This window comes from Agelaius phoeniceus, chromosome 6 (assembly GCF_051311805.1).
Source record: "Agelaius phoeniceus isolate bAgePho1 chromosome 6, bAgePho1.hap1, whole genome shotgun sequence".
NCBI classification, from domain to species: Eukaryota; Metazoa; Chordata; class Aves; order Passeriformes; family Icteridae; genus Agelaius; species Agelaius phoeniceus.
The window spans coordinates 13640140-13664293 of NC_135270.1; the positions used below are offsets into that span (position 1 = coordinate 13640140).

Sequence of the window (24154 nt, forward strand, 5' to 3'; positions counted from 1 at the left end):
TCCATAGTGATTCCCTAACTTTCATTCCTTGCTGGTGTGAAGCTGAACCTGTATTACATATATTAGTAAGGAACCTGAACAATGAGGCATCCTTTAAGCCCTTGTTTTGGTGAGGGTATAAATGTCCATGAGACATGGATGGGTGGATCCTGTTGTCTGGATACTGATGGGCCTGATGTGGATAAGCATCTCAACAAATTAACTGTAACATAAAAAGCTTTTTAATACATAATATTTTTTTCATGCTTCTGATGAATCGTAGTTAACACAAATTAAAAATATTTCCTTTAAGTTTTTTTTTTTTCACATGAGTGTAGAAAAGGACGTCATCACTTGAAAACAGCAGCAGAATAAGCAGTAACTTTATTCTGTTTTCTAGAATGTTGCTATAGGCCAGTCTATATCACATGTAAAATTTTTGGCAAGCAGCCATTTGCTGCAGTAATAGCAAGATATTGGATTAGATTGCACATTCCTGATGTGCTCCCATTATTTTAATGGGTTTAATCTATTTGGGATGTTACTTTTTCGGAAGAATGTAACAAATGTAGCATCTCCTGAAGCCTGGCAGTCTTCCTAAGGAATAACTGCTCTGAATGTGCATCCTGCCTAACTCTAATGACATGGACAGAGCTGACAGCCTTCACAAATGCCTGAAAGGATAATCTAGAAGAGAGAGAATCTGCTGATGCCCAATTTACATTGTTGTGAAAGGACAGAAGAAGGCAGAAGATTTCCAGAGCCGTAGTTTAATTTGAACTTGATTAGACAGAGGGTTTGAATTATCAGGCCCAGTGCCAGAAAAACACCTGGGACAGCTTATTGGCATGAAAACACATACCAGCCTTCTGTGTGGACCTTCACAGTGCAATTTATGCTGGGAATATGGAGTTCTTTTCAAACTCTTACTGATTCTGTGATCTTGGCCATGTTATCTTGTGTTTTCATCAGTCCATCTCTCTCAATCAAAGACAAATTCTGATCTGGCATCTTCCTCATTATGATTTCTTCCCCCCTCGTTTAGCCTGAATCTTTATGTTTTCATATCAAAGGCATTATTATCAAATTTACACAATCTAATTTTCACTCATTTTTCAAAGGGATTTCACTACTTTTTACTGTGTTTTTCTCTGAGCTTGCTTTTTCTCTCGTGAAAACATAATCTGCCTCATCTACTCTCTAGTGCTTGCACAAACCTTTAAGCTCAATTCAGGCTAGACACATCCTGGATACGTATAAAAATATATCTCAGTAAGTTTGTACTATTTACTTTCAGAGAAGCAGTAATGTTCCTTGAACTTTTATGAAATCTTCCTTTGTATAGTTAATTTCTGAATGAATGAATTAATTAATGAACCTTCCTGCATTTGTTAGGTTCATACTAAGGATGTGTTCATCAGTACCACTGAAACTGCTGGAAGTTCAGGAAATTCAGTGCTAATGAGTGAGATTTTTCTTCAGCATTTTTTCAGTGTCATATATGACATGCTTGTACTCTTCCCTTTTCAATCTCTGGGCTTGCTGACATGGCCAAAAACAACCCAAAAACTTAAATGTAAGGTTAGAGATTTGGAAAGGAAGATTTCAGACACAATGGTGGTTCTGACTGCAGCTCTTGCAGCAGTGTTGTGAAGATACACTGGTTAATATATCAACCTTTAATACCAAAACAATGTTAAATAGCAGCCAGCTGCTATCTATCCTAGATATTTCAGCTGGAATTATCTGAACATTCCACCAGGAAATTCTGAACATCTGGCTGGCTACTGCAATCAGTATTGATACAGTGGAGGAATTCTGGAGGACTAGAAAAAACTACTATTATGTCAATATTTCAAATTATTAAATTGGATCATTAGGATAATTCTAAGTCAGAAGGAAAATAATAAAAAAGCTGATAGAGAATGAAACATGTAAATATGAATAATACTGATACAGATTTAGAGAAAAGACAGTTTGTCAAATGTATTTGATTGCTTAAATGAGACCATAAGTTGGCAGATAATGGTAAAAGTTTGGATTGATATTCTGAGGCTTTTATAAGGCATTTTGATTTAGAAACCAGAATGACATATAATCAATATGGTTCTCATTAAATGGATTAAAGACTAGCCAGGAGTTAGATCTCAAAATACCTCAGCAAAAGGGAATTATAACTGGTCAGCTGCATTTTGAGCATGGGTCCCTGCAAGAACTGGTTCTTGATGGTTTTTAATCCTCCTCCCCTACTTCAATTAGCATTATTTGAGCCATGTTGTAACAAAGGATGTCCTGGAGTTCTTGCCACCCAGAAAGCAGGACTAGGAACTGCACAAACTCTGGCTGGCTGATCTGAGAGCCCAGGGTTGGGAACAGGAGCAATTGCTATGAGTCCAAAACTAGAGCTGAGCACAAGCACAAAACATCTACTTGGTATCCAGAAAACCCCTGACCATGACTCCTAACCCCACTGCTTGCCAATGCCTTAGGAATGGTTGATTCAGTTTTCATGGTGTGCCCAATGCACAGCAATCAGGTTTGCCTCCTTCCTCTCTTTTTTGAGTTTTAAATCTTCTCACAAAAGGCACTTTTTCAGGAAGTGGAGTAGCCTGCCCAGCCTCTTCAGAGAAACAGGAACTTGTGCTAGAGCTGCTCTCTGTGGGTGAAATAATCTGGACCTGCTGCACCTGAAGTCCACAGGCTGTTATGTGAGTGGACTGGCATTAGCTCTCTTTGTTTTTTCTCTTTTGCTCTTTCAAAAGAAAGGGAGTATTTCTCCTCAGCATAAGCTGCAAGCATGAGGTCAGCAGACAAACACCAATTCCTGCCTTTCAGCTCTCCTGCAGCTCCAAGCTGCAGCACTGTCTGTGTAAAAAGCCAGGTCAAACACTCAGCCCTGGCCTTCAGGAGCTGCTTGCTTGTTTTGTCCTGAACCCTGTCCTGAGGCCCTCTCTCCCCACACAGAGGGGACTAAATTCTGTGTTTGGAGTCCCAGCTGCTCCTGCAAGGTCTGCAGACATAAATCTTTATCTACCAATAACCACAAAGCAAGAGCTGGCAAGAATAATCAATGAAGCTGACAGAAGTCAAGTGTAGCCCTTACACCTAAAATTTGTGCTTAAAATTCATTTAAAATCTGTTTCTCCCCATCCTGTTGCACTTGCCCTCCCCAGAAAGTCTCTCCTCTGGTCAGAAAGGTGAGCAGTTTATTTTATTTAGTCGTGGTATAGGTACATGTGACTCTGCTAACACAAATACTGGCTTTTTCAGACTATTTAAGCAGAGATTAATCATTACATAGTACTTTGTATTGGGAGGCAGTGGAGGACAGGGGTCTGGAAATGCAATATACTGGAGGAAAAAAAGCCCTGTGGTTGTCGGGAGTATGGCAATAACTGAACACTGTGTGTATGATGCTAAGTGAGAAGCAAGCCACAAAAGGTCCTAAAAGTGAATTCATGGTTATCTGAACACTGAACACTGTGTGTATGATGCTAAGTGAGAAGCAAGCCACGAAAGGTCCTAAAAGTGAATTCATGGTTATCTGATTCACTAGAAAATTATGACCAACGGGGAAGACAGGGCAAGGAAAAAGAAGGATAAAATGTTTTAAAAGACAATCTGTTTTTCAAGGCTGGAAAATATATTTTATTCTTGGTTACAGGTATTTAAATAGATACCTTTTAAAATCCCTTTAGCTATAAAAATTTAATGGATAATTATAAAGAATGGCTTAGCTGGAATAATGTAAATGATATTTCCACAGATGAATTCAAGCATAAACATTTTGAACCATATTCTCCATGCTTATGAAAATACCCTCTCAAAGAAAATACCCTCTCAAAGTAAAATGGCTTGCTAAGTAATTAAATATTTAAAAACTGTATCAGAACTTAGAGTCAAGACAGTCTTCTGGAGTGAAAACATCAGGATGTGTTCCACACCTTTGCTTCCATTTTTTTTTTTCCCTGTGAAAACCAAGTTAAAAAAACAAACTATCAGTCCTTTAAATTGTTGTTACTCTGGCTTGAACACGTTTAGGAACAGAGCAAGTGGGTCCTGAGCTGCAGCTTGGAGCTCTGTGCTGCACCTGCCCTTCAGCGCCTCTGAGCACACACCAGGTACGGCTGTGGCTGCAGGGTCATGCCCAGCCTGGGCTTCAGCTCTGGCATGGCTCCATGAGGGAAATGCAGGTGGAATCGCTGGAGCAACGAGGTGAAAAAAAGAAACATTTCCATTCGAGCCAGCTGCTCTCCAAGGCAATGTCTTCTTCCTGAATTGGAAAGAAGGTTTCAAAAAGGTTTAAGGTATCTTCGGTCACGTTTTGCCTTTAAGGCGGATAGGAATGGTCATTTCTGTGTTCTAGGAGTGGTGTGTGAACCTGGTTGGTAGTATTTTGTAAGAAGGATAGGTAAGAACTTACACTAAGGAACTGATTTTAGAGAATTTGTTGCTCACAAATGCCATTGAAATGAATTCTGTCAAATTGATTTACATACACTTGTTATTTACTGTATCTGGTCTTGAAGTGCCAGTCTAGAGGGAAAATGCTTTAAAAAATGACATTGTGAATTTTAGCCTTTTCCCCCTACTATTTTCTTAATTACATCTACTGCCAGTTATTATTAATTGGCAATTATTAGAACTTTGTAAGGAGGATTTTTATTAGTTTACATATAAAACTGAGCTCACCTATATAAAAGATGTTATGCTAAAATTTGTTATCTCCAGAGCGCGTTATGTCGAGTATCTTTGAATTGAATTATATTGGATATCTTTAAATCAGAACTGAGGATATCATTCTGTCCATTTATTGCCACCCCTTACACTTTACACATCTCTGGATTTGTGAAAAGGAACAGTGGAAGGAATTGCTCTTACCTAGGGAAAAAGGAATAAATGCATCTTTCTTGACAAACTGCCCATTACTGTCCAAAAACCTCTCAGGAAAAAACACTTCTGGATTGCTCCAGTATTTTTCATCAAAGTGAACAGAGTAGAGGTTGGTGATGACTGTGGTGCCTCCAGGAATGGTGTACCCACGCACAACAGTGTCTTTGGAAGTTGCATGGAAAATCCCCAGTGGGACAATGTTACAGAACCTCAGCACCTCGTGCAGAACAGCCTCAGTGTAGGGCATCTTGCCCTTCTCTTCCAAGGTGGGCATTTTGTTGGGGCCAATGACAAGATCAATTTCTTTCTGAACTTGCCCTGTTAGGAATAAAAACTGAGGTTTATTTTGTAATAGGTCTTACATTCCAATTTAAGCTGAAGTATTTGTGTACATACATACATTTTTAAAAAATACTGAAACGTGATATACCTTTATACAAAAAAACAGTCACCAGCTTTTAAATTTAGACTCTATATTCCTATCCTTGGTTAGTGCTATCATCCCCATTCTGAAACAATGGTGAAATTGATACTAGAGTGATACTTTTTGGTCAAAGTACTTTATAAGTTATCTGGGCCTCTCAGCTTCCAAATCCTGGAAGCTCCAGCTGTCCCAAGCACTGCTAAGGGTTTGGCAGGAAAAGTGGAGGCAGTGAAATCAGAAATGTGACTCTTCACTTCTGGAATCCAAACTTCTCCTCACAATGTCTGGGCTAACACTCAAACACCTATTGCTGTTTTACTTCACAATGACTGTAACACATCTTTTTATTTTTAAATGCCATTTCTGTTCTTCCAAAAGTGTAAGTATTCCTGTCTATCATATGTAACTCTGTTGTGAACTGGAGAACTTAAGATAAAAAGCATTGTACCTAAATTGTTACTACAACCTGATTTACATTTTTGCTGACACCTGTACATTTTTAATTTAGTTTATTACTTTCATATTTAATTACATTTTCTTATTATTTATTAACTACATAGATTAGTATATCTGCCAACCACAGATCATGCATCACAATGCTAAACCTAAATATATTAGAAATACTTGAAAGTATTAAAGCTTCATAAAAGCGTATTCACAAAATAATATGTTAAAATTTTATCATAACACTTGACTTTTGATATCCTCTTTGCATTTAAAACAAGCTTTCCACCTCTGTCCATAGTATATTTAGTAAATGACAGAATAGAATAGTATTTACAAAGCTTTTTTTTGGTGATGATTATGGATCAATGTGCCACTTTGAAAAAGCATTTTAAATTTGCAGCAGGAAAGTGAATCAGTTCCTCAAAATGTCAAAATTCTTACCTTGAATGTTTGGATAAAGAGCCATAAATAACACTGCCCATCTTAAAACATTTGTTGTGGTTTCTGTCCCAGCTATGATGAGTTCTCCAACGGAGAAAATTAAATTTTCTCTTGAATATGTAGATTCTGGGTCATTTCCATTGCAATCCATCTCATCTAAATATGCATCTACGAAATGTCGAGGTGACTGAGGCTTCCTATTTTCAGAGACACGTTCAATAAGCTCATGAAGAAACTCATAGACTTCAGCTGCATTTTTGAACAGCTGCTGGTGTTTCCCAAATGGCAAGATACCAATCCAAGGAAAAGCATTATATAAAAATACAGAAGCACTAGCAGCTAATTCAATGTTTTCACTAAAAATCTCAATCATGTGCTGAAATTCAGTATCTTCGTATGTGAAACGTTCTCCAAAAATAATCAAATTAGTAATGTTTGAAACAGCATTTGTTATCAAGTGCTTAAGGTCAAGGGGTCTGCCTTTGTATGTATCAATGGCCTCAAGAAAAAACAGAGATTCTTCTGAAATTTTGTGTTCAAAGGACTTTTGACCATATCCAAAAACTCGAAAGGTATTTACAGCTAATTTGCGGTGTTCTGTCCATCCTCTGCCATATTTACTGTTCAGTAAGCCTGAAAAAATATTTTGACACAGTATTTTATGCAATGCTTTATTTTTCTTCCCCCATAAGTTAATAAAATTATTCAACAAGACAAAAAAGGAGACAAAATATTTTGGACGTCCTGCTATGGAGCATAGTCCACGAGTGACAATGATATCTTTAAAGAAGCATCAAGTATTTTATGAAAGGACATCAAGTAGGGAAAATGGCTAAAGCAGATGCTTCATGACATCTATGGGACAAAAATTATATTTTTATACAAAAGACATTAGCACTCACCTCCCATGTTTGTCAGTTTCTTGAACAAGGGAAGAGAGGGCCTGTCTGCAAAAATTTCACTTTGATGGACAAGGCATTCCTTCACTGCATCGTAGCCATTCAGCACAACAGCAGATATTCCCCCGAGGTCAAGGCTGAAGATCTTTGGGGGGGGAAAAAAAAGGAATAAAAAGTGTCAAATGCTATTACAACCCAATCTGGAACAAGGAATGAAAATGTGAAACGACACTAAATGTCAATGTGAAATGCAGAGTTGGATAACCTTCAGCAGGCCACACAGGTGCCCACAGGTGGGACAGCTCTGGGCATTACACAGGAGAGTCTGTGGTAAGCTCATTTGCTTTGTTAAAAGACAAAATTAATTAGCCCACACTGCATTCTGTGCTTTGCTGTGCACCTAAAGAAACCAGCCCTCCAAATTAAGGACTGGGGACACCTTCATGTAGTCCCTAGAGAGGAGTGAGAGCCAAGGTGACAGCCAATAACTGAGAGCAGAGCCCAGCTAGGCCCAGCTTCCTTTTCCTGAGTGCTTAGCACAAGGTGCTTTGGAGAAAGGTACAATACAGCACATAAAGAATAAAAAAAAATTTAAATCTGAATCTACATTATAAAAATTAAAACTGAACCTAAACTTATGATTGAATCCTTAGATCCCTTTCCATGCATTCCCTCGGTGTTAGAAATCTGTATTTTTACCATTGCAAATCTTTATATTTTTCTCCATGTCAAAACTGGTGACCTCCACAATATGAAATTGTGTTAGCCTAATTATGCATTCTGTGACAACTGGGTTGTCACCCAAAGGGTTGTCAGGCACTGGAACTGGCTGCCTGGGGAAATGGTTGAGTTGTCACCCCTGGAGGCATTTAAAAGCTGTGCAGATATGGCATTTGGGGACATGGTTTAGTGGCAGACTTGGCAATGCTGGCTTAACAGCTGGACTCGATGATCTTAGGGGCCTTTTCCAACCTAAATGATTCTATGAGTCTATTTTGGTATTTTCACTGTTATAATGGCTCTTCTTTTTTATGTGTCAAGAAGACACTCCCGGTATATTTCTGCAAACCAGCTGTGAGTTTTGTACACTTTGGTCTAACTTATTGATCTTTATTCCTCTTTGGTCTAACTTATTGATCTTTATTCCTATATCATACATGATTAAAAAAAAAAAAAAAAAGAACCTTTGATTGTATTTTTCCAGAGTCCCCCAAACCCTAATATGCTGTTTCCCTCAAATTCTGCATGATTCTGAGAGCAGATGACTGAAACTCCATACAGCATTCCAGGCAAGTAGAAATCTTGCTTTATTCGACAGCACATTTCCTTCCTATTTCCATTCTACTTGTCCCAGCACTTTGCTTGAAGAACATTTACTTTTTTTTTTTTTTAATTACAAAAATTCATGCCAGATCTAGTCGGGAGTTAACTTTTACGAAGCTCGTAAGAGGAGATTGGCCGCTTAAAACTGGCCTGGCTGATGGAAAGAAACGCCTGATATAGAAGAAAGTAAAAAAGCGGGGGGAAAAAAGAAAAGGGAAAAAGAAAAAGAGTAGTTTTTAAACAGTTAGGCTGAAGGGCTGTAAGTATCTCAAATATCGCGCTCAAGGCACTTTTAGGCGCGGTTCCGCCGGAGCCCCGCGCTCCCGCTCCCGCCGGGGCGCTCCGCCCGCCGCATCCGCCGGACCGGGCGGCAGCTCCCGGTTTCCCGTCCGTGCCGGGGCCGCTCCCGGTTCCCCGAGCCCGGGCCGGCCCTCCCCGCTCCCGCGGGCCCCGGGGCGGCGGTACCTGCCCGTGGATCAGGCTCTGCCGCCGCAGGTAGACGTGCGGCTGCTCGGCGCCCAGCGCGGGGATGTTGCCGAGCAGCGGCAGCCCCGCGGGGCCGGGCGGGAAGCCGGGCGGCCGCCGCTGCTTCAGCAGCTGCCGCACCACCAGCGCCAGCAGCAGCGCCAGCAGCGCCGCCAGCGCCAGCAGCCAGGAGCCGCTGCCCGCTGTGGCTGTCGCTGTCGCCGCGCCCGGGCGCGCCCCGGGCTCCGCCGCCACCCGCATCGGCCCCGCCGCCGCCGCTTCCTCCTCTCTGCCCGGTCCCGCCGCCGAGCATTGGACCAAGGAGGCTCCGCCCGCCGCGTCAGGAGCCCTTCTTTTTTTTTTTTCTTTTTTTTTTTTTTTTTTTTTTTTTCCCTTCTCCCCTGGAACAATGCAGAGTCCGTGCCTCGGGGTCTGTGCAGTGCCGGAACGCTGCGCACGCCGACCCCGAGGCAGCTGCGGGGAGGGAGCGGCAACTCTCTGCTCCTTGTTAGGAGATTCCAGTCCTCTGTAGAGTCTCAGACGCACAGTTTGGAGATGTGTTTCCCAGACACGCTCCGGGCTTGGGGAGCTTCGGGCCGGTGAAGCCCGCAGGGATTCCCGTTCCCTCTGGCAGATGCTCCGTGCGGATCCGTGGCAGCTCCGGTGCGATGCCCGTGATCCCCGTGCTGGGCTGCCTGACCCGGCCGGACAGGGGCCCTGCCCTCGCAGGCAGCTCGGAGCGATGTGGGAATGTCCCCGGCCCGTGTGCCCAGGCAGCGCGGAGATCACACATTTAATGTGCAAAACTTGTTGTTATTTAGTCAAGGGATGCTGGCTCAGAGCGAAGGCTTGAGCTGCAGCAGAGGCCAGGATCGGTAAGGCAGAGGTCACAGAGCAGTGCTGTAGCGCCATGAGGCATTCTTGGCAAGACACTTCATAAACAAACCCAGATTGGTTTCTGTGCATGCTGGTTTTGTTATTACGTTACTACTATTTTACAAGCAATTTTAGGAATAACAGAAGCATTCCTGGCCCATTACAATTTCTGTGCCATGTGTTTCTAACTTGAGATGTCTTTCTTGTTGAATTCATCTTAATAGCTGCACATAGATTTTTAAGAACATTGAGAAGATCTAAACTGATGTAGCTCATTAATAACCTGTGTCAATGCCACCATCCTTTATCAAAATCTTACCAAGTTTGTCAGAATACAGAAGAAATAATAATAAATAAGTGGCTTCAGCTCTGCTGGAGGTTTAGTTTTTTCATTCTTCTTCCAAGGTATTTCTTCATCCTTTATTTCAGTGTGATACTGACTGGTGTCTTAATTATTTGCATCATATCTGCAGAAAATACCAGTATTTTCAATGTCAGTGCCTAAAGAATTCTCACCAAATATTCAGGACCTCAGCTTGGCTCCAGTCAGAGGAAGAATTGCCAAGGAGTAAAGTGAGGTGTGCACATGCTTAAGTATCTGAGAGAATGTGGGAAGAGGTACTATTGCTTTGATTTATTTTTGCAGCTTATCGTCAATGCTCTGTTATTTAAATGTTGAATACCCAAAGTTTTAGATGATCGTTATTTCCACTGCATCTGTGTAGGAAAAGAAAGGTAATTAACAGTTTTGGCAGCAAGCATTTTGAAGGGGGAAAAGGGGGAAAATGGTATAGGAAGGACCCAAGAAGAGGGGAAAAAAGATACAGTAGAGAAGTCCAAATATTTAACTAAAATGGAAGGAATAGATTTGTAGTGGGGGGAAAGCCAACAATATTTGAGAATTTTCTTCAAGCAGAGGAGAGAACACTCAAAACTGACCTTACCAGAGTGTTTGAGCCGTGGGGGTGGAGAAGAGACAGTGATGTTCACCACTGCAACAGAGGAAGGGAAATTGAAGAGCGTGATTGCAGAAAAATAAAATCCATTTTGGTCAAGCCAAATGCTAAAAGATAGTGAGCCAACCAAGATTAAAGGTCTGAGAACCTCTAAAAGATGTGTGATTAAATGGAGGTAAAAAGCAGCAGCAGCATGGACAGAGATGACTGAAACTTGTCAAAAGTAAGTGATAAATAAACCCTTGTAGACAGATGAAATCACTTAAGGATGCAGGTTTAGGGATGCAAGACTTCAGTTGCTGTCCAAGCACAGGATTCCTTGCCAGTTTCTGATTGATCTTTTTATTTTTTAATTTTTTTTTTCATTCATTCATTCCTTCAGAAATGTGTGGGCAGCTTATGCTGAATTGCTTCTTTGGGAACGTTTTACTCATCTTAATCATGGATGATCAAATGAGAAAACTTATAGGATGAATAAAGGTTTTTTTATTTCAATTATAAAAATGATGCCTGAGTAAAGAAACCCATTAAAGCATGTATCTTTATTAAATTCTAAAACATTCTAGTCATCAAGTTTTACAATTACTTTGCACTGGAAATTCTGTAAGCAGAAGTTGGAGTAACAGGAAATGATTGTGTTCCTGTCTTCTCAGGAAAATCAGAAAGCAATTATTTGGCTTTGTATTCTTTGACTACACATACTTATATATAGCTTTGAATTTTGAAGAAATATGCTGCCAGGTGTGGCTGTTCTCTGAGTCGCAATGTTAAGATCTTGATAACTCTGGGGAGAAAAATTAAGTTTTTTCCAAGTTCCATTAAAAATCTCACAAACTTGTACTTAGCTACAACTTTGAAACAGGCTCTGGTTTTCTTATTCTCCAGAGTTGACATTGTAGCTGGAAAACAAGGTCAGCCTTTATCAGGTTCAAGTGTTTTCCATTCCTATAGTAATGTCTCTCGTTCAGTGAAATCATGACATGATTTAAAAAGCGCAGGAAAACAACTTCTTTATAGACAGATGTGTAAAGATTTTGCTCCCTGATTTTGGTGGTGGACTGGGGAAAAGAGAGAGACCTTTACAGATGTATGTGAAACAGGCATGCTTGTCATGAAAGAAATTCATTTCACAAGCCCACTGACAAGTTTCGGCCAATGTGCAGATGTTATCTGTTACACTCGCAGAGCTCTTCTTAACCTGTGTCATCACAGAGAATGATCAACCTCCGTGTCACAATTGTCTCCTGAGCCAAGCCTGTAATGATGCTGGTCAATTCTATGCATAAATTAAGAAATTCATCTTTTTAATTGATGGTCTCATATGACTATGGGTTCTGAGAAACTCTGCTGAAAGTAGATTAGCACATATTACGTTGTAATAGCCTTTGCCTTCACATGGTGTTTACCAGCACTGAAAGGAGAGAGATCTTTTTCAGCCCCAAATTTCACTGGAGGCAGAGGCTCAATCAGCGCTGTAGGACCTGGCAATGCCAGCACAACTGCATAGCTCTGGGAGGGACTGGGGAAAACTCTCAGTCACCCTGTGGCTTCATCAGACCTCAGGGTGAAATTATGACAGGGGGAGTTCCACTCTTCCAACATCCTGTAAACAACGAGCAAGGATTAATTTGAGGGCTTGAGAAACAGTTTCTCATGTTATTTTTGCTGACGTGCTCTGACAATATATAAGATAGTATCACAGTACTTGTGCAAGCAATGAAAGCAAAGTTTTATAACCATGCTGTTGTTTAACACAATTAGTTTTCTGTTCTGAGGTTGTTTTTTCAACTCTCATTTTACCTGCAGAGTGCAAAAAAAAAAAAAAAAAAAAAAAAAAAAAGGAGGGCAAGAAGTAGGTGCTGATTTTGAAACATTTTCAAGGTGAGGTTTTCCTCCGTAGTGCATCCCCCTAGAGCTGCCCTGGTGATGCTGCAAGTCTGACCCTGCCTCTGCTGAGTGTGAGGGGCTCTCCTTGTGAGCCTGCTGGAGGTTTGGCTCGGGACAGACCTGGGATTGCTGGGATTGTGCCAGCTGTCAGAGGGAGGGAATGTTTCCAGGTGCCAGGAGAGGGCTGGAGTAACTGCCCGGAGGCTGAGCCGTGCTAAGGCAGCAGGGGCAGAGCACAGGGACGTTTGCCATGGGTTTGTCACCTGTCCTGCCTTAGCACAGCAGGGCAGTGTGGCCCAGTCTGGTTTAAAGGATTATTCCAAACTGGATTCTGAATATATCCAGGAAGATTGCCACAGAACCTACAGAATCTTTTGGGGTTTTTGTGCCATAAGAAGATTTCAAGGAGATTAAACCAATGCAACCCTGATCTGTTTAAAATGTCTTTCATAAATCAGTCTTGGAGCTTTTCTAAGGCATTCTGGAGGAAAATTTGCTTCCAGAGTGATTCATAGATTTTTCACTAATTAGCTGAACAGCAGTTCCACTTTCTCAAAAGCAGGCGCTGAAGCAGCCTAAATCCAGATTTAATGTCCATTAAAAAGGAAATGCTTTAGTGTTGGGATTTATATCAGTGTTCTGGTTCTTGGGAAAGTACTGCATTTTTTAAAAAAAGAAGCTCTTTTTTTTTGGGCCAAATTCAAACCAAGCCACAAGATAGATTGGTACAATATTATTTATATGGATAAGCTTGATGTGAGGTTATGCTAAATCTGAATATGGTTTTTCAGAGACTATGGGAGCAGGATTTAGGAAATAATTTGACCAATTAGGGATGTAAGTTCTGCAAAACCAAATGCCTACAAAAGTTATACTGCTGGTTTCAGAGTTTAAGTCATTCTCCAGCTTTTCAAATTATTGTGTCACAGAAATTGGAGGAGAAAGATACAAAGAGAACAAATGTAATGGATTATGTTCCTTTTCCAGAGCATCTCACCTATATATGTCACTCCTGACAGATGTTGGAGTAACATGCCATGAAATCCTCCACTGAAAGAGGTTTCAGTGCCATAACTGAAATGCAACTTATTCTTGCCTGTCATTAATCTCAGTTGCAGAAAGCTTTCCTCAAGTGTGGTGTCTCCTTTGTTGCCCTTCAAGACTATATATATATATGTATATATACATATATAATATAGTACCAGATTGCAGATTGTTATTGTTTCAGGACAAGTATTTATATTTTTGTTATCACCTTTCTCCATAGTCTTTCCTTCTGTTATGTTTCCCTGGTCTTTGGGCTTGTTTCCCTAAATCCTTATATGGGATCTCTGATAATCCCTACTGGCATTTTTCTGGACTTTCTCTAATTTGCCCAAGTCTTTTTGATCTCGATCTTATCAGCAAAAGGTAGAGTGTAAGGATTACCTCCCAGGCCTCAAACAAGACACTCCTGCTGACCCACAGCTTGCTTTTACAGCAGCACAACCCCACCAACTCTGGCTTAGCTTATTTCATTTTCTGCAGAAAGGGTTACAATGAAATGTTAGAATGTTAGCTCTGCCCACCTTGCCCCACATGGCTTGTAGAGCCTTCCTGAGGAGCAGCTTGCTGGCTGTTCATGGGACAGGATCCTGGATCAGAAAGGCCAGGCATCCAACAAAAACTCAGAGAAGCAACTCCCCAGGTTCTCCTTACAAGGAAAGAGCCTGTGATTTTTACAGCTGGCTTTATCATAACTTGTCCTTACCTGAAAAATCTTGATTTGGTGTCATGGAGAACAAACTTGGAGAGAGCAGAGGGCAGAATCACACTCAGCTCCCTCATGGAGAGCTGACTGTGTTTGTGGATCATGGCATCATCACTGTCTCCCCTTTCATTTTTGCAGGGTCCATTCTTCTCTGATATGAACCAATCATGGAAATTAAGATTTTCCCTGTGCAGTCACAGTCTTATCTTTCTTGAAGAACTACATTTTAGTATTGAACAAAAATTTCACCATAATATATAATTGTGGTATTTTTGTTTACCAGCATGCCATCTTCTAGCATTTCAGAACTTCACTACAGTGTCTGTGGCTTCTCAATATAATGGCAATATTTACAGTAGAAAAAAAGGTCACTCTTTTAAATGTATTGGTTAAATTATATCAATGAGTATAATATTGTAAGAAGTTGCATTTAATATAAAGTCACTATAAAATAGCCCAGATTTTTCTTATTATCTACAAATTAAAACCAATTTATTTGAAAATGAAATTCCTTTTACTTGGAGCTGGGGGTTGCATTAGATAATCTGATTTCTTGAAATAAATAAACAAAAAAAATCATGTCATTCTGTGGCTTTTTATTTAATCTGTTTGAATCTATACCCAGTGCTGAAAAAGGCAGAATAAGTCCCTTGGAACAGATTGTTTCAGTTAATGTCTCACTTTCTTAGTGCAGTGCTGCAAGGTACCCCTCTCTGCTAGATTTCCCATGAACGTTTAACCTCTAGTTTTGGATTTATCAAGCAACAGAAGAAGGTGATCCTGTGAAAATCCTTTCTTTTTTTTACATCTTCAAAAACAGCCAAACTAACTGGTCAACCGCCCTTCTTCCCCATCTCATGTACAGGAGAAATTTGCAGAAAGAAGATATGTTTGGGGAGAGCAGATGACATACAGCCAGGGGGGAGGGGGGATAGGACCAGCGTTCCAGCTGGGAGTCCCTCCATTAGCGCTGGCAAGGAGCAGCCGGAGCGCCTGCCAACACCCAAGTGCTACATCATCCCTACGTGCACAGGAGTGGATCTATTGGCATTCCTACCTGTTGGTTGAAATTTACTCTCCTTCCTGTGAAAGCTTAAAGTAGAAATGTTGGCACCTGCAATCCTGTAATCGCCGGCTCCAGCCCCGGACCGAGCCACCCTGGCAGCAGGAGAAGGGCTTGAACTGACCGCACTCAGCCACGAGGCAAAATTTAGCTTTTGCCTCCCAGAAGGAGGAAACTGAAATATGCTTTTACAACAGAATCGTCTGGAATTTTATTGTTTTAACTTTAATCCCGGGAATATTATATGTGGGCAAGGAGTAAATAATTCCCCAAAAGGAAATGGGAACAATTAACTGTTAGCATAGGAAGAGAAAAGGAAGAGTGGAGTTAGAGAGAAATATCAGACTGGCAGCCCAGTCATTTAAATTCCTGCACTTTATTTCCGTTGGTGTAACTGTATAAATCATATTCAAACAGCAAAACCAAAGCCGAGCCATTCCTTTAGGTGCTGCCTAATATTTGTAAGTACATCCTCAGAAAAACTACCTTAAAACCAGCACAGGAGTCGTGAAAACGGAAGAGATTTTAAATCAAATACTTAGACTCCTTCTCCCGGGGGATTCCCGTGGTGATCATACGTGAGAGGGAGCTGCTGTTTAAAACGAACTTTCAAATTTGGCAGAGCGGGGGGGAAGGAGAAAACCTTCCAGGGAGCATCCCCTCTGCCACCCCCTCGAGGGATGCTGCTCGTGAAGGGCTACGAAGATGTGTTGGGAGGGAGGGGGGGATCAACCCCCAAAAAAACCAAAACAACCCAAAAGTGGTTTGGGTTGTCACTTGGGAAAAAAGCGGAACCCAGACCCCCAAAACCGAGAGGGTTTTGTGATTGTGGTTCTGCCAAACGCGGGTGGCGAAGCGGCGCCGCGCCCGCCCCCGCGCCGGGAGGGGAGGGAGCCGGGGCGCCCCGAGAGGCGGTGGCGACGGACACGGCGCTCCCTGCCCGGACGGCAGCCACTCGCCAGCGGTCTCTGTACGCTCGTGGGATTTTTCCCAAACTTCCCAGCTAAAATCTCATCAACAGAACATCACCCGTCCCGCGGCTCTCCCCACATTTATCCATCTCCTGGTGAACACACGGCTCCTGCCGCCGGGAATGACCCTTTAAAACATAAACGAGGAGCCGCCGGGATGCTCCCAAGGGCGCTCCCCATCCATAGGAGCGGCGAAACGCGCCATCCGTGCAGCCGCGCCGGTCACCTGCGCAGCCAGTGCGCGCAGCGTGCGCGGGGCTCTGCTCGCCGCGGTGTCACCGCCGGGCCGGCGACAGCGACACGGGCGTCTCCTGCCAGCGCTGCCGCCGGCGGTGTCCGCAGCGCCGGGAGCTGAGGAGCGATGCCAGGGAGCGAGGGCAGGAGCCGGGGCGGGCGGAGCGGGGTCACGCCGGGGTCCCGGGGACGGCGGGGCTGCCGTGCTCGGCAAACGCCCAGCGCCTTCGGGCGGGCAGGACAGGCGCTCCCGGTGCCTCGGGGCGCGGAGGGAGCGCTCTGTGCGCCAGGCGCTGCAGAGCATCTCTCCCGGGCCGCTTCTCCCCCTGCCCGCGCCCGCTCCGGGCGGCAGCGCGGTTGTGTCCCCCCCGTGTCGAGTGTCCCCCGCCGCTGCGCCTGGGCAAACACCCGCCCGGGCAAACATCCTGAGCGGGCAGGTGCTGCCGTGACAGAGGCTCCTGGGCGGGTGATGCATGGGCGGCGCGCAGCTGCCCGGTAATCCCCGCCGGGCAGCGCGGGGGCCAGGCCCCCTTCCCGGGCGCCGCTTCCGTGCGCCGAAAGGCGCTGCACCGGCACCTGCACCTGCACCTGCACCGGCACCTGCCCTGGAGTTGTGATGGAGATGCTGGTGATGCTGAGTTTCCTCTCGGAGCGCGGAGTTACTCCGCTGCCCCGGCCCGGGGGTGCGGTGCGGGCGCCCGGCAGGGCAGAGCACGGGAGCCGCTCGCTGCCGCCACGGGGATGCTCGCAGGTGGCACTTGTCCCCTGCCCCGGTGAGGAGCGGCGGGTGCCGCCGCCAGCGCTCCCTCCTCTGCCGAGGAGCTGCCCCAGTGTGCTCCCCTCGGGCAGAGACCGGCGCTGCCGCCCGCCGTGCCCCTGCCCCTCTGCGCATCCCCGCCGGTGCAGGATGCTCCCGGGGCTTCGGGAGAGCGCCGGGCGCGCCCGGGCTGCGCGCCGGAGCCGCGGCGGCGGCCGGGGGAGGGCGGGAATTCCCGGGGAGGGAGCGGCCCCGCTCTGCAATGCGGTCCCGCTGCTGCAGAGGTCGCCACGCGTGAGCGGTGCAGCGGAGGCGCGCCGGGAGCGGCCCCCCCGCCCCGCCCTGCGCAGCGCCCCGGCCGCGATTTTTTTTGTGAATGGGACCCGCACGGAGCGGGCCATGACGTCACCGCCCGGCCCGATTGGCGCCCAATGGAGGAGCGGGCCCCGTCGGGCGGCCGGCGCGGTGATTGGCTGGCGGGCGCGCGCGGGCGCCCACGCAGGCGGCGGCGGCGGCAGGTATAAAGGGGCGGCGGGCGGTGCGGGACCCCGCGGATCGGCGGCGACACCGGCACCGGCAGCGCGCCCCTCCTGCGCTCCGCTCACAAGCCCGGTAAGCGCCGCGCTGCGCCCGCCGCGGCTCCTGCGCGGGGCGGGTCGCGGCTGCCCCGCGGCTCTGCCGGGGCGCGGGGCTGTGGGACCGCCGCTCATGGCTCGTGTGCGCGGGGCAGCGGCAGCCGAGGCGGGGGGGACTGCCCTTCCCCGCTCGGTCGCTTCTTCGACGTGGCGTGTCCGGCCAGGACAAAGTGCTGCGGTAAAGGTCACGGCCCGCGGGGAAGAGGGGCGTCCTTTGGAAGTGGGGTCATGGTTCCCGTCGAGTACCAGGAGCTGGCAAAAATGAGGATGGTGTGGTGGTTGTGATGCTCTCATTGGAGTGCAAGACACTGATGCTGTGAGAGAGGTGTATCTCAGATCTTCAGTAATAGATATTTTTTACAGCTTTTGTGCTTATGACTGATTTTTAACTTAGCCTGTTTTCTGTTTTCAGAGTAAAGTGTTTATTGAAATTAAACTACTTAATTCTTAGTGTAGTCTGAACTGGGGTGTTAGTGTGCTGCCTGGCAAGAAGCAAGCTGCTTCAGGTAAAGTGCTAACAAGGGCACTTGGTTCTCAAAAATGTTAAACACTTACAGTTTTTCCTTGTGATTTGTATCTGTCCGTGTCGGACACACAGTCTGTGACATTGTGTGCAGTAGTCAGAGGAATGTATTTTGTGCCAGTTTGAGGAAAACTGCTCTAAGCTGAATGTAAATAGCTGCAGGTCTGAAAAGCCACATTTTTCTGCCCTGTAATAGAGCCAGGCTATAATAAATTTTTGAGAAAACTAAAGCACAATAGCAATAATCACAATAAACAAAAAGGTGAATTCAAAATATAAAGCGGTTCATATTTGTGCTACTTGTGGCTGGGAAGCAATGACCTCTTTAGTGGAACTTGCAGGATTGAGAGGGTTGGAAAACAGCCATTGCTTGATGTACCTCTTTGTTGTAGAGAGGAAATCATGGTTATGCTGAAGATTTCATCTTTCCTTGCTGTTTATGCCTTGGTTGTGTGCCAGATGGACAGCTTCCAGGCAGCTCCAGTCAGGTAAGAAGCTGGTCCTGTTGCTGAGTGCTCTGTCTGAATGGGATGAAAATGCTTAATATTCCTGAGAGGTCCAGGAGGGAAACAGACCACAGTGAAGGAGAAAGGTGGCTTCTTTTTGTGCTGGGGTGTTTTGATTCCATCTTTAAACCTCCTGAGCTGGGTGTGAGGAGAGCGCATCGGGGCTTGCACCTTCCCACCCTGAAAGGCACTGTCAATGACACACACAGCCTGCCAGACCCCTCTCCCTGCAGCAGCCTGGCCTTTACTCACCCTGTTTCCCTTGCCTCTGCCCAGACCTGGCTTGGAGTCCCTGACGGACCGAGTGGCTCTCAGTGATTACGAGGCTCGGCGGTTATTAAACGCGCTGGTGAAAGAGTTCATACAGATGACAGCAGAGGAGCTGGAGCAAGCCTCCGAGGGAAACAGGTAAGGACTGCAGCCCTGGGCAGCAGAAAAGCAATGTGGGAGTGTTACATGTTTGATATTTAGCAAAAGCCATTTGGGCAGACCCTCTGCAGGTCAAGATCTTCTTTTTTGTTTTCTTGGGGTTATGGCTAACTGGTAAAGGATGATACTGCAGAGACATCCTAGTGTTGGTGTCAAGAGAATGGCTTCCACCTAGTTAACCTGCCTCTGTCTGTCTCTTACTTCTGAAAGTGGAGGGCGATTTGAGCTTGAATGAGTAGGTTGTGTTAAAATATGGCAGCAAAAGGTATGTCTTCCCAGTGGGAGTGTTAGGGCATTACTCTCAGTCACTCTTGGATTCTCTGTCCTGCAAGTGCATGCTGTTGTAAGGCATGGAAAGTCCCTGGCAGGAGGGATGTGTTCCTCCTGATGCACGCAGCAGCGCCACGTTCCCTGGGACCAAAGGCATGCAGGAGCACTTGCATTAGCCTAACAGGATTTGCATTGCAATGCATGGGGATGGATGAGACACTGAACAGCATGCGGGATGTGGGGGAAGTTCAGCTTCCTGACCTCTGACTGTATGAGCATCCAAAAGGCTAATGGACTTGCTTGTCAACAAAATTGGATTCATTAACAAATGGTGTTTTCCTTCTGACTGCTTTTGTATGGACTTGCCTTGCATGGAATGTGATGTGGAGGGTTTGGATTTATTTTGAATGAATGTTTAAGTTTCCTAGCAGTAGATCTTTAATGCGGGGAAGAAATGCATGAACGTGCATGCTTGAGGTTACTCTTCCTTTGGGCATGTTTTTATTTTCTTTCCCCCCTGCAGCCTGGATAAGCCCATTTCCAAACGCTGTGCCAGTCTGAGTACTTGTGTGCTGGGCAAACTGTCTCAAGAGTTGCACAAATTGCAAACTTACCCTCGCACTGACGTCGGGGCTGGAACTCCTGGCAAGAAGCGGAATGTGCTGAGTGACCTGGAACATGAACGCTATGCAAACTATGGGGAGCCCCTGGGAAACAACTAGACATGCTTCTTTCTCCCCCTTTCCCTTTTTTAACCTGATGCATGTGGATATAACTTTGATTGCTAACTTTGCTGTGTTCTTTTGATTCTGTTTTCGACAGAGAATGTTTGAGATGGACCTAATGTTAGGAAGACCAAGAATATAACATGCATACCAAACTAGGGGAAAAAAAATAAATAAAAATGATCAGCACTGTCTTGACATTCCAAATGATTTTCTTAGACATTGATTAAAGAAAAAACTCTAAAAAAGGTTCTTCATTTCTGGCTGCTAAATGTTCAAGTAGATTCTTTCTTTTGTGCTTACCCATGCACTTGTTCAATAAACCTATTTTTCTATAAGGGTTAGATCTGCTTGGTTTAACATTTTGTTTTAGAATGTGAGATTTCTAGATGAGGTTAGAAAAGTTTTGTGACTTGTCTTAATGTTCAAGAGAGGCAATGCTAGTAACTTCTAGAAAAGTTCAAAGAGAGCTTAGAAGTCAAAGTTCTACTTATAAATTGATATATGTAGTGCTGTAATCAGGCATGCATGCAATCCTGTTGGTAGGAACCCTGAGAAGCTAAGAAATCAGGAAGACTCATACTTATTAATTCTAACAAACTAGAAATGTAATCCTGTTTAAAACTGGGTGCTGAACATGTCCAGGTAAGAATTTTGTGGTCTTTTTCTTTTCTTATTTTACAATAGGTCTTTGCACTATATTTAAAATATATGTACCTTTAAAATATTTGTGTTGATTTACAATTCACCTACCTTCGGTTGTCTTGCATTAAGAGCCAAACCCAGATTTCTTTACATTTCTGTTGCAGGCCTGCATCTATCTTGTAATTAGAGGCCTCTTTCAAAAAATTGGCATTGATTGTTTAAACAACCCTTCATTGTTAAAATTAATAAATTGGCTTGTGACGCTTAGCTGAGAAAAATCCCTCCTACTGCAAGAAAAACTCATTGCTTTAGTAGAAAATTCTGCAAGCAAGGATTGTGTGAATGCATATTCCTTGAATGTGCATTATCTTGCACAATATCTAGCACAACTGCTAGCTGTAGGCTGAATTGTGGGCAGAGAACTAATACTGTCCAAGCCTGAACTGCCCCATGGTGGAGTTCTGTAGTAGACAAAGGTCTAACTGGAGGAAGGAGAGGCTCTCCCATTCCCCCTGAGCACCTGGAAGCAGTGTCTTTGTGTGGTTCAGCTCTGAAGGCAGCTGGTCAGAGTCACTGACAGAGCTCCTGTGGTGGTCAGTGGTGCTGCAATTCCATGTGTTTTCTGGCTGTTAGGGAGCACAGGTGTTGGAGTGAGAGGTGAAAAATCTCTGCTGGCTACTGCCTCTCAGGAGCACCTCAAGCAAAATACAAATGTGAGCTTTTGGAGGAAGAGGGGATTGTTTAAATTCTCCAGATCTGAGCCTCCTCAGCTCCTTTCCATGGCCATAATCCCTGGCTGGAGGCAGGCAGTAGTGCAGGCTGAAAATCTGGCCTGGATTTAGTCTTCAGTCCAACTCTTTTATAAAGTGAGCCTGACATTGAGAAAACCATGAAGAGGCTTCTTTTAGCAGCTCTAAGCCATGCACAGAAGGCTGCAAATGCCAGCCTGCTTTTAATCCTGCAGCAGAGCCTTTGCTGGCCATAGTGATGTCTGCCTGCTTGCAGGGCTCGTGCTGCAGGAACTAACTCTCCCTTTTCCTCCTGAAAAGCAGTGTAACAGCACAGAAGAGGGCCTGCAACACAGCCACCTGTGTGACCCATCGCCTGGCAGACTTCCTGAGCAGGTCAGGGGCAGTGGGCAAGAACAACTTCGTGCCAACCAACGTGGGCTCCAAGGCCTTCGGCAGGCGGAGGAGAAGCGTCCCGATGTAAGAAGCTGAATGGTGACGTGAACTCGGTAAATGCACAGCACCAAACTGAGCCTGGGCATCACCTGTGTTTTGGTTGTTGGGGGCAATAACAGACCTGCAGTGGTCACCTCTGTGAAGACAGGGGGAGTAAGAGTGGGAAAAGAAAAAAGATGTTCCAAATAGAACAAAGATGAGTGTACAAGAGGTTTTGGAGATGTTCTGATTGGGTAACCGCCCTCACAGTGCATTAACTAAACACAACCATTCGGTTGGAATTGTTTGCTTGTTTTACCACCAACCTTTCATTGTCAATGTATCAGTAACTCTGTTTTTTTTTTCTTACAGATTGCAATGAAACTGAAAATTCGACTTTAATTTCTAATGGAAGCAACTCTTCATAAACCAAGACCACCAAAAAGATTAATTTTTCATCCTACTATTGAAAATGTTTTATTTAATACAAATGAAAACACTTCTGTTATGTATAGTAAAAGAGAATCTAGTTATAAAAGTTAAATTATTGTATATTCTTTTTATATGCAACTCTATTTCAAATAAAATGTGACGGCATCTATTATTTATTTATCTTCCAGCTTATGTGATCCATGCTACTTATCCTGGCCCTACTGCCAAATCTCGGGGATTATACTAAACTGCTGCCTGGCAAGGCATATGTGTATTATACAGTGTGCTGTGCCTTGATGTAAAACACTTAACTATCCTGATTGTACAGTATGTTTAAAAAAAAAAAAGAAATCACTTCAGTATTGTATTATTTGTGAATTTACGCAAAATTAAAAAAAGTATTTTAGATACACTTGGATTGAGAAACTGATTTTTCATTTGGATATGCTTCTGGAGACATGTGGCATCAAGCCAACACCATTGCAGATCTGCTAGTCCATTGATCTGCTCCAGCCTTATTAACTATAAATATTAGAGTTTGAGTCAAAAGTTCAGAGCAGAAAGAATAGCTGCTTTTTATATATATTAAAAAAAAAACCAACCCAAATGAACCAAAAGACACCACTTAGTGAGACTTCTGATAGAAAAATAAGATGAAGCCACAGGTACATCTAGTAAAAACATGGAGACAAATTTCATTGTGTAGTTTAAAACAAAATCATTTTATACAGGCTCTAGTTCAGATGAAATGGCCTGACATCTGCTGTAGATTTTTTTTGTGTAAAGTCAAAAAAGTGAATTAGGAAGAGAAAGAGAAGCTACAGAAATGTACATTTCTTTGAAGCAATCCTGAGACAGAGTCTATTTAGGGATCAGGGATAAATAATTAGAGTGAGTGGAGAAGAGGCTAGCTGGATCCATTCCATGGAGTTCTAAGTGGTGCTGCCAACTTCCTTCTCAAAGCTGCTGCTGCTTCAGTTTAGCAGCTGAGTCAGATATTTATTTAGATTTGTTTCGTGCTTTACAGCCTGACCCTAAAATCTGCTTCATCAATTCAGATGCATCCCAGAATGGGTGAGGGCAGAGGCCACAGGGCCCCGTGTGGCGCCACCTCCCCGCTCCAGCAGGGCCACCCTGCAGCACAGGATGGCACCCAGAGGGATCTGCGTTCTCTCCAGCGAGGGAGGCTCCGCCTTGCTGTGCAGAGCAGAGGGGAAGGGTCTCACGCTGTCCCTGCCTGTCCCTGCTGCAGGTGTCACAAGGAGGAGCTTGGCCAGCGCGGGGTGGGCGCTGAGGCCGCCCAGTGACTGCAGCCCGTGCTCGTTCCTGGCTGCGGGGTCACTCCTCGGAGCGGCGGCCCTGGTACGTCAGTGTACAGAGCAGGCCGTGGGGGAGATGAGCCACTGCCCTGTCCTTGTGCAAGGCCTGCTTGGGCTAGACCAAACTGCCAGTCCTGGAGCC

General features: G+C 44.5%; 2 protein-coding genes across 5 annotated transcripts; one reads left to right on the top strand and one right to left on the bottom strand.

The window, feature by feature from the left end:
* Positions 1 to 2980: 2980 nt before the first annotated feature.
* On the bottom strand, positions 2981 to 9132 carry CYP2R1 (cytochrome P450 family 2 subfamily R member 1). Of its 3 annotated transcripts, XM_054634963.2 has the most exons (5): positions 8872 to 9132; positions 7087 to 7228; positions 6185 to 6817; positions 4861 to 5190; positions 2981 to 4252 (listed from the first exon to the last, which is right to left on the bottom strand). In XM_054634963.2, exons 1-5 carry the CDS (start codon positions 9130 to 9132, stop codon positions 4077 to 4079), a joined length of 1542 nt encoding a protein of 513 aa, XP_054490938.2. In that variant the 3' UTR covers positions 2981 to 4076. The 3 variants fall into 3 exon arrangements, with proteins under 3 accessions (XP_054490938.2, XP_054490939.1, XP_077035967.1); XM_054634964.2 differs by lacking the exon at positions 8872 to 9132 and having other exon boundaries at positions 6185 to 6381; positions 7087 to 7221; XM_077179852.1 differs by lacking the exons at positions 6185 to 6817; positions 8872 to 9132 and having other exon boundaries at positions 7087 to 7200.
* An 8752-nt stretch (positions 9133 to 17884) lies between these two features.
* CALCB (calcitonin related polypeptide beta) lies at positions 17885 to 23105 on the top strand. 2 transcript variants are annotated; one of them, XM_077179398.1, is made up of 5 exons: positions 17885 to 17977; positions 18916 to 19011; positions 19306 to 19437; positions 22151 to 22335; positions 22634 to 23105. In XM_077179398.1, exons 2-4 carry the CDS (start codon positions 18926 to 18928, stop codon positions 22308 to 22310), a joined length of 378 nt encoding a protein of 125 aa, XP_077035513.1. In that variant the 5' UTR covers positions 17885 to 17977; positions 18916 to 18925; the 3' UTR covers positions 22311 to 22335; positions 22634 to 23105. The 2 variants fall into 2 exon arrangements, with proteins under 2 accessions (XP_077035513.1, XP_077035512.1); XM_077179397.1 differs by lacking the exons at positions 22151 to 22335; positions 22634 to 23105 and adding an exon at positions 20252 to 20791.
* The last annotated feature ends 1049 nt before the right edge of the window (positions 23106 to 24154 follow it).